Source organism: Montipora capricornis, chromosome 14 (genome assembly GCF_036669925.1).
Source record: "Montipora capricornis isolate CH-2021 chromosome 14, ASM3666992v2, whole genome shotgun sequence".
NCBI classification, from domain to species: domain Eukaryota; kingdom Metazoa; phylum Cnidaria; class Anthozoa; order Scleractinia; family Acroporidae; genus Montipora; species Montipora capricornis.
Genome location: NC_090896.1, coordinates 35,950,786 through 35,960,785, shown reverse-complemented (window position 1 = coordinate 35,960,785; position 10,000 = coordinate 35,950,786). Strand labels below are relative to the sequence as shown.

The window sequence follows — 10,000 nt, the reverse complement described above, 5'->3', positions numbered from 1 at the left end:
GTTCTAAGCAAAATCACAGAACGAAAAAACGTAGGATGTTAATGAGCGACAATAATTTATTGTCTTCCAAAAATTATTGGATTGTAACTTGACACAATAATTTATTGTAACCAACACATTTTAGCCTCCAATAATTTGTGGGTTACAATTGTCACTCGTTACAATCCAATAATTTGTGGATGACAATTTTTTCTCTTGTTATGAAAGGCAACGAGTATCTTTTCTTGTTTGCGCAACGCCCACTGAATTTACATGATAAGGCTTTTTCCCTGGGAAGCGCTTTGCACATTTAGGAGAATTTTTCAGAGCGTTCATTTTCTCTATCGCAAAATATTCAACGAGTTACGTGCTTCGCTCATTTCGAATCCGTTGGTGATGTCCGTCATCGAGAAAGCGGAAAGGATAGTCAAGACAAGAAGAGAGCGTGGCGAGTCTGTGAATACCGAAAAACACGGGTTGGCTAAGTAACTACTTGCCAACTGAACTTGACTCTCCGGGAAAGAAACTCGAGTCGAAGCAAACTATTGACAAAGACACGGTCGAACTAAAACACAAACTGAGGAAACCAAAAGTAAGTTCAGCTTAACGCAAAGCTCGACAACGTATTTTACCAAAAGGAGGGCAAAGGTCCGAGTTGGTTCTGATGATAACATTTAACGTGGTAGGTCTCAGTAACTTGCTTTAACATGCATACTTTAATTTGCCATTTCTCTTGCTACTCTGCATGAGTATTCAACCTAAATGTATTTTATTTTGTTGTCTAATTTATAGGGAACAGAAAGTGTAAAATAATAAACGTTCGTTTGAATGAAGTGAATTAGAACGTAACAATAATTTGTGGGTTACAATTTTTCATGAGTAATGACGTGTAATGACCTGTAATTTAGTGCATGCCGGTAAAGTAGTGAACAGAAGTTTCCAGACTTTGAAGATTTGAGAATGTAGTCGATTGCCGTGGGACTGACTGTGGTCGATGTCATCCCCTGCATCCCAACGAATTTCACCCGATCTTACATAACAAAGAATGAACTAAAAGACGTGACAGCAAAATACAAAATCAGTTAAAATCTCTTCAATGCCTGGAAAACTTCTAGCTGTACACGAGTTCGTTGTGTCAGGACCGGTGTCACAGCGATTTGGACCCCTCGGTCCAGGTCCCTCGTTCCAGGGGCACGTTTCTCGAAAGTCCTGAAACTTTAAGGGCCATTTTCGGGTGTTACAATTCCCTCTGTATCTCGTAAACGGAGAGGATTTAAGTCTGCTTTTTGTTACCTTAAAAATGTGTCCAAAGATTGGCTTTCCCGAACAAGCGGTTGGCAGGTTCACAAATGGCTCTTCGGGACCGAAAAGCTCTCCGGACTTTCGAGAAGCGGGCCCCTGATCCGCTAGCGGATATGGACAACCCTTTCGCGGATTTGGACCCCCCCTGAAAATAAGCGCCCTTTTAATTAAGGTAATAAAATTACTTTGCAAATTGTGTTCAGTTGTAAAAATCTTTTACTTTATTAGCACTGAAACTCAAGTCTGACATTGCTTTTTCTCCTTATTGAAAATGAATACGAGAATTCATGACTGGAAAAGTCTGAGATTAAAAAAAAGAAAATGAAAAAGCCTTCTAAAGCCTCGTAGTCAAGTAGACTTCTATCAATGCGGTTTCCAACCAAGTGGTGTTACTTCAGAGAGTGGCGCCTCCTTTGTGAACGCGCCGCTCATTCAAACTTATGGAAGAAAAAAAACTATGAAAAAACAACGCTTCAGGAAAAGGTCCATTGTCCATTGTTTCAATTTTCTTCTGAACCAATCCCGAGAGCCGTTGTAATGGCTGCTTACTGACCCTTAGAATGGGCATTATCAAAACAGTAAGCAATACTGACAGCAATACAACCAACTGTCAAAATAATGGTAGTTTTCTTGTAATGCTGTAACCATGTCGGGTAGTTCTTTTAGCAGAAGAAAAGCTTGTCTTGCTAGCTGTGACAAATTGTTGCATAAATCGGAATCTCAGGAAAGGATGCATACATTAGCCTTAATATTTGAAGCAATTTTCTGGATAAGCTTTTTCCTTAAAAGGACTTCTGCTTCTTTATAGTTTGTTCCCCCGTCGGCAATGCACTGTTTCTCATCGCTACTGGTGATCATGAAAGGAGAACAGGCCACTTCGGGAAATACCATAATACTCTTTTTTTTTTGTCCCCCCAAATTTTGAATAAGCATTGTTTTTGTTTTCTCTTGGGACCATTGTAAGTCCCAAGAGAAACTGGAAACAATGCTTATGCAAAATTTGGGGGACAAACAAAGAGTATTATACCTGGTATTTTCCGAAGTGGCCTATTAAAAACGTTTAAGAAAATGTTATGGATAATGTTGGAATTTATTTCTTTTGTGTAAAGTTGAGACTGTTTACCCACCCAGCAGTCGACATTGTCGAAAAAAATTGAACGGATGTTGAAGCCGAGTTTAGAAAACTCGAGTTTTCAGCCTCTAAAAATTAATAAACGTGTCACGCCTCCTCAGAGAAGTGTCAACACAAAAAGCCGCCAGCCAATTAAATAAAAAACCCTTGATGTTGGCGGTAAGCAAACAGGAGCTTCGCAGGAAAGTGAGAGCATCACAGTCACGTCACGTTTTCTGCGCAAGGTTTTAGCGGATAGTCCAAATGGAAAACGAAAAGAAAGTCCTATTCGATAAAAAATAAAGAAATAGAGGATGAACTGCAAACGCGCAATGTTCATGTCTGCCTCCTCTTTAAAGCACACCTCGATCTGATGTGATTGTGAATCTGCCATGCCTCGACATCGGGTTCGTACGCCCAAATTAAAGCGGTAAAGTTTCCTCATATTTCTACGTGCTTTGCAGATGTAGGTGTTGGTTGCTCGGTCGTTTCTTTTCTTTTCATGCCAAGTTAATTGAAGTTCTTTTGATTTATTTGAAGTATCACTTGCAAATGTGACTCAAGCTACGTACTTATCGGAACATCGGAAAGCTGTGAAGTGGTGTGTTTTGTAAGAAACGGGCACTGCCGATTCGGGGACACTGAAAAACGCAGATTGCAGACTGTGCAGACCGTCTGTAAAATGAAAATTCAGTTAGCCTGAATTAGGCCTAAGTAACATTCGGTTAGCCTAATTAGGCCTAAATAACATTCAGGTTAGCCTGTTTACGGTTAGCTCTCAATAATAGTGAGGGTAACGCCACATTTTACCCTTGGTCTGCACAGTCTGCAGTCTGCGTTTTGGGGTGACCGCATACTTCCACTTTCCCTGAATATTTCTGGGCTATCAATACAATAAAAAATATTAGTTTACTAGACGTCGAACGCACCTTTCTAATCGTCGTCGCAAATACAGCAACAACGCAGCTCAACCAGAAAGAAACCGAAAGTATACAATGGCACCCGTGGCTTCCGCTATAAGGTCCATGCTTGGAGCACAGCTTAAAGCCAGCTGGAATCAGCTGTATACTGGTTTTTGCTGAGGGGGGAAAACCGGAGGACCCGGAGAAAAACCCTCTGAGCAGAGTAGAGAATCAACACAAACCAATGCACTTATGGCGTCGGGTCCGGGAATCGAACCTGGCCCACACTGGTGGGAGGTGCGTGCTCTTACCACTACGCCAACCCTGCTGAGATTTCTCTTTCCCACAGCCTTTCACGTCGACGAAATGATTTCGATTGCCTGTACAATTTTCAAATAGCATAGCAACTAAACAAAAAAATACTCATTATCAGATGAAGCCGTTTGCCGCGAAAAAAGTTCCAATTGGAGTCCCTCTATTTAGGGTATTATGACACCTAGTGCTGGTTTCTAGGGTATACCCAAACTTGCGGAAGATTTTGACTGCGATGAGTAAGGTTCCTCTTTTCCCCAAATTAGCAGCATGTTACACAAAGTAGTATTAGAAACTTGCGTAGACTGCATCAGATGAGACAAGGACCGCCTGAGCCGAGAACGCGTTGAAATTTGGGTAGGTACCTCATGTATGTCGGTCACGAAAATTTGGGTAGGTATTTCATTTATGCCCGTCACGAAATTTGGGTAGGTACTTTATGTATACCCTTCACGAAAATTGGGTAGGTACTTCATGTAAGTCGGTCACGAAAATTTGGGTAGGTACTTCATGTATGTCGGTCACAGAATTTGGGTAGGTACTTCATGTAAGTCGGTCACGAAATTTGTGTAGGTACTTCATGTATGCCCTTACGAAAATTTGTGTAGGTACTTCATGTATGGCCGTCACGAAAATTTGGGTAGGTACTTCATGTATGCCGGTCACGAAATTTGGGTAGGTACTTCATGTATGCCGGTCACGAAATTTGGGTAGGTACTTCATGTATGCTTGTCACGAAATTTGGGTAGGTACTTCATGTATGCCGGTCACGAAATTTGGGTAGGTACTTCATGTATGGCCGTCACGAAAATTTGGGTAGGTACTTCATGTATGCCCGTCATGAAATTTGTGTAGGTACTTCATGTATGGCCGTCACGAAAATTTGGGTAGGTACTTTATGTATGGCCGTCACGAAAATTGGGGTAGATACTTCATGTATGCCCGTCACGAAATTTGTGTAGGTACTTCATGCATGGCCGTCACGAAAATTTGGGTAGGTACTTCATGTATGCCCGTCACGAAATTTGGGTAGGTACTTCATGTATGCCCGACACGAAATTTGGGTAGGTACTTCAGATTTTTCCGCTGGAAGTAAAATTTCCAGGAGCCGCTCTCAAGAATGAATAACCTGAATTGATTGTAGTGAATAACTTGTAAGGAAGCCTGAAAAAATCCTGAGTTTAACGAGACTTTTACCCCGTGATTGACTGATGCGAAATTGATACTTGGGAAAACTTCCCGCCTTTGAAACCAGCTGGCATGATTCGCCCCAGCGTGATTGTCTTCATTGTGCTTGACAAAGGTTAAGAATTCGGAGGCACTTTGTTGTTATTTAGGAAATAGATGAAAAAGATATTTTGAACTGTGGTTGTAATTACTCCGAAAATGGTCATCACGTTTGAGAGCAACTGAGTTTGCAATAAATTATCACTGAGACCCTCACTCCCAAACGCCCCGGGGCAGAAGTAAGTTATGGGAAGAGGCAAGCCCAGAGGCGGAAGGAGTAGGAGCCATGGCAACACGCTGGCCATCGCTGCAGGGAGGTAGGAGGGTCGAACGCCCGTTGAAAGCCAAAGAGAGTAATAAACCTCCTTTAGAAATACAGATGTACGCAGGAAATTTTCAACTTAAATCTCAGGGGAGTACATGTACATGATGGCCGGCAGTGAGAATAATACTATATCCTAAACGAGGTGAATAAATTTTATTACGGGTTATACAAAAGACATTGATCTATGTATCTAGGTATGTTATTAAATGTGATTGGGTATTGTTTTGCTACACTCATTTGAAATAGAAATAGTCATATTTTATCATATGGAGCGAATGCTTATTGCCGATTGTAACGATTTTCTAAGTGATCGGGCATTATCCTAATCATGCAAATTAGAGACAAACTATAGTAATTTCAAAGACAAATAGGCACTTCTCTGATATTGTTCCGAGGAATTAATATTTTCGTGGCACCCACGGTGAAACTTCGGTCGAGTTTCACTTTTTTTCTTGGTCGTTGATTCTTGAGAATGTCGATGAAATTTACCTTATCGTTTGTCTCAAAAATAAACGTTTTTTACGGAATACTCGTTAGTTCACCTGACATGCGGTTTCAAACCATGAATGAACTGATAAGTGATCACTTTCAATTGAATCAACTTTAAAGCCATATAATCAACAACCAGGAGTCTACAACTCCAGCACCAGGTCTACGTAATGGCATTTCCACAGATCAATCTGTTTTAGAGTAGTTCTAGATAAGATATTTGACTTGCACAAGTAACCATCTCAATCACACGGGCCATAATTTCTCGGGCAATAGAGTATTTTTACGTGACATCGGGCGGCCATATTGATTTAGCCAACTAATCTTCCGGGAATTGAGGTCTATTATCATACAACGTTTTTTTTTTGTTTTGGTGGAAAAACAAGGTTACTGATTACGTGAGTGAAAACACCCTGTACTTCTGATTACTGAAAAGGTCTGGTTTCGTGGGAAAATCAATCTAAAAATATTTCGGTTTGTAAAAACACCGTTCCACACATACCACGAAGTTTTACGCTCCAAGGCAAGGGCTCCTGTATACAACTTATTAAACTAGGGGGTTCGGGCTTTGCGGGAAAATCTCAAACTTTGATTGGCCTTTGGGTTTTCGACCCCGCTATAGATCGCTCAATACGGCAAGGCCTCAGGTTTACATTTTCCCGTAAAGACCTTACTCTCGGTTTATAAGTAGTTAACAATGCGGAACAAGAAGAATGTAAATTAAGAACTCCATATCCTTGAACATGTGCACTACGCACGCTTATCAACCTCTTTATAAAGTTCTTGAAATTTCTTCTCGAAGAACTTTTGAACGAAGGGACGTTTCGTTTTAAAAGTTGGAGTGAGAAAGCCATTTTCGACCGAAAAGAGGTCCTTGTGGAGACTGATGGCTTTTACCTGCAAAAAAAAAAAAAAATCTAACATGTTAAAGACGGATAACTGGAAAGCTGATATATTTTCCCAAACGACTTCATGAGAAAAAAAGGATTATTTTTTTCGCAAGTGAGCGAGTGAATTGGTAACCTATAATTGTAGTACTAAACTCTAACAACAACAGGCCATTTCCGAGTTCATGTCTGCCTCCTCTTCAAAGCGAGTCTAAGTGCGAACTTTTTCTTATGAAAATTAGTTTTCATTCATATGTAAAGTAGAACTAATTACCATCACAAAAACTTCGCACTTAGACTCGCTTTAAAGAGGAGGCACACACGAACTCGAAAATGGCCTAATAGTCGATAAAATCATTTGATAGAGCGAACAAAGTACTCGAAATAAGTGATCTCGGCTTTTAATTTGCGTGGCGTGGAGGTCTTCTTCCGTTGAAATATTTATTGTTTCTTCACTCCTTACTTACTCTTGAGAAATTTTATGCTACATTCCACTAAATTTCACGTTTCTCAACAAAGAAGGTTCGATAACAGGTTGTGTTCGCAGGTCAAGAAGGGCTCTCCACCCAACCGCTGGCCATTTAGTTCAGCTGCTTTTAATGAAGGCTATCCAATATAAAAAATGGTACCGATTTTGTGACTGAACCAGTTGAGATCTTACGCAGTGATTAGCACACACCTGTTCAAATGAATTAAGTTCAGCCTCTTTCCCTTTCTGAATGATGTCGTCGAGAATTTCCTTTTTTACAACCTGCAAGATATAAGGAGATGCGTTTGTTTTTATGCCTGCCCTTCATTCCATTGATCCATTTGCGATAAACTGGAGGTTTTCGGGTCCACACTGTGCCCCTGTACCCACCCTGTGACCCTGTGCCTCATAAGAATGCATATAAATCGCGTCTCAGTCAATAGACCATTTTCGGAATATCAAATAATCAGCTTGATAGTGAGGCAGTGAGGACTTAACAATAGAACCACGTTGGAATAAATGTGAAAAATATTTACATATGATCCACTTTCCTTTGTCTTTGTCCTCTAAACCTCTCTTTCAACCTGAATTCTAATATATCGAAAGAGGCCTATTATATTACATCCGGCTGCGGGCGGATATCGTCGATAGGGATAACCTGGTATCCTTCCCTTTCGTTGAATTAAATGAATAAAGTTGCTATTATTAATTGCTATTATTATAATGAAATGAAACCCGATTTGAGTAAGTGTCGCGAAGTGTCGGTTTATCTTTTCCCTCAAATGAACATTATCAATGACGTAAAACCGTAACATATCGAAAACAAGAACGCAGACATTAGTAGTTGGGACCTAGAGGTCCCGAAAACATTTCGGGCCTTTTTCGAGTGTCATTAACCCCTCTGTATCTTAAGAACAGAGAGATTTTAAGTCAACAAACTTCAGTATCATTTTGATTTTTGTTATATTGAAAACATGTTCAAAGATCAGCTTATGAACAAAAGCCGAAGGCAGTTTCGTAAATGGCTTTTCAGGTCCGAAAAGTTATCGGGACTTTGGAGAAACGGGCCCCCTGCTTCGAATATTCTAGAGTTAGCGATAAGTTAATCTCTTCATTGACTCTATGTTGTATCTTACACGCTTAGATTTAATGGGACACTTCGAGGCGCTCATTAAAATTATATAAGCGTGGATTTTATTACTTGCAATCCAGAATAAATATACTTATTCGCTTTTGTCACACGGCGGCCATATTGTCCCGGGAGACCAAAAAAGCTTTGTTTTACCACGCCAAGCGTCGCAGTGGAAACCATGGAGGTGAGGCTTGGCGTGGTAAAACAAAGCTTTTTTGGTCTCCCGGGACAATATGGCCGCCATGTGACAAGGGCGAATGGTGAGCTAGACTACGGTATAAAACAAACATGGGGTTGAAATATTCAGTTTTCATGGTTTCGTATACGTAACTGGGTCAAATGCATAGATGCCAGAGCATTAAAATTGTCAAATGTAACAACTTTGAGACGGATGATGCTAATTATGGTGCAATGCACATGCTCTGAGTGTAACCGCTGGTCTTTACTGTAGCGTGACTCATTTGCATTTTTACCGGGTTTTCACAAAGCTGCCCAAAATCTCCAGAGATCTTCTTCGCTCGCGCCCATGATTCCAGCACTTCTTGGTCAGGGACAATGATCCCCACGACATATGACTGAAATAAAGAGCAAAATGAAGACCAGAGTAACATTAGTATCTTTTTTCTTCAAATCATTCACTAGTTTTGCCACGCAGGTAGAAAGGGTAACACGATAGTGTGCTTTTTACAAGGACACACCAAAGAACCATCAACTCTGTGCTCTACTTGTGAATAGTGTGTGAGCTCTTTAACGTTTTACAAAAATAATGATCTTTGTTTGTTTTTTGTTTTTATTTTTTTCATTTTTTAGACTTACTAATCGGAAACGTCCGGCTTCATGTACCTACCCTGAAACTGTCTCCATGCACAAACGCTTGGGCAACCAAGGGACTTCTCAGGTAAACGTTTTCAATTTTCTCAGGGGCTACGTACTCGCCCTAAAGATGCGATGAATTGTCAGTAACCTTGCATATGAATTATGTCGTTCAGTGATCAAGGATGTATCAGTTTTTTTTTTTTGCAATGGCTGGTATATTATGTCAATTCATGCAGGTTTCATATTTCATTGGGGCGTCGAAGCAATGCAAACTTGTCTCATAAGCTACGCGAGCAATTCGTAATCTTTAGAGTTGAATGCAAAAACGTTGTTCTTTTATATTTTTTGTTCTGAGCCGGCGCAATTGAAAGACGTTCGACTTCCAAATCCAACTGAGCACTAAATTGCGTTAGCACTTGTACATTTTCTCAGACAGGCCATTTTTGCTCAGTGACCTAGCCAATGAATGGCTGCGTGGCTGCTCGTGACCTTGTATTGATACGGACCTGAGTGCTTTTATCGTGTAAATTGTGCTGTTGTAATTCTAATTAGTCCACGTTAACATTAGAAAAGCCCAAAGGTTTGCATTAAGGCAAGGTCACCGGCAGCCTCGCTTCCATTCTCAGGCCAGGTAACTTAGCTACAACTGTAAAATGGTCCATTGCCATCTTCAGCAGCATTTAAGGGGCTATGTCACGCAAAATTGTGTAATTTCATGACACCCAAAATGCCCAAAACGTAAAATGAAACATTACAATAACCACTTAAAACTGTTTAAGAACATAATAGAAATTCACTATTTTCTCAAATCGATATCCCATAATACATCTTGTTCACCCCCCTTCCCCTTCCCCTCCCCCCCCCCCAAAAAAAAAAAAAAAATTCTGCGTAACCATTGTTTGCAATTTCTCCTGGGACATGAAGATGCCGAATTTAAAGAAATTAACATAAGGTACAATATACACAGAAATGGGCGTGTGTGTGAATTACACGAATGCGAATAGTGAAATGATAGTACGAGAGTGTTCACACAAAGATTTTCACGCGAA

At 40.4% G+C, this 10,000-nt stretch overlaps 1 protein-coding gene and 1 long non-coding RNA gene across 7 annotated transcripts in view; one reads left to right on the top strand and one right to left on the bottom strand.

Annotated features, from left to right (window-relative positions):
* LOC138033886 (uncharacterized) overlaps positions 1 to 10,000 on the top strand; it is a 22,046-nt gene that overhangs the window by 6,308 nt on the left and 5,738 nt on the right. For both annotated transcript variants that reach the window (XR_011128677.1, XR_011128678.1), the window contains exon 2: positions 8,946 to 9,033. This is a non-coding gene — a long non-coding RNA (uncharacterized lncRNA). The remainder of the gene's footprint in view (positions 1 to 8,945; positions 9,034 to 10,000) is intronic.
* LOC138033881 (long-chain-fatty-acid--CoA ligase 6-like) overlaps positions 5,293 to 10,000 on the bottom strand; it is a 35,143-nt gene continuing 30,435 nt past the window's right edge. For all 5 annotated transcript variants that reach the window (XM_068881759.1, XM_068881756.1, XM_068881758.1 and 2 more), the window contains exons 21-24: positions 8,983 to 9,072; positions 8,609 to 8,710; positions 7,214 to 7,285; positions 5,293 to 6,544 (exon numbers count right to left, since the gene is read on the bottom strand). In XM_068881759.1, coding sequence (XP_068737860.1) covers positions 6,398 to 6,544; positions 7,214 to 7,285; positions 8,609 to 8,710; positions 8,983 to 9,072 — 411 coding nt within the window. In that variant the 3' untranslated portion in view covers positions 5,293 to 6,397. The remainder of the gene's footprint in view (positions 6,545 to 7,213; positions 7,286 to 8,608; positions 8,711 to 8,982; positions 9,073 to 10,000) is intronic.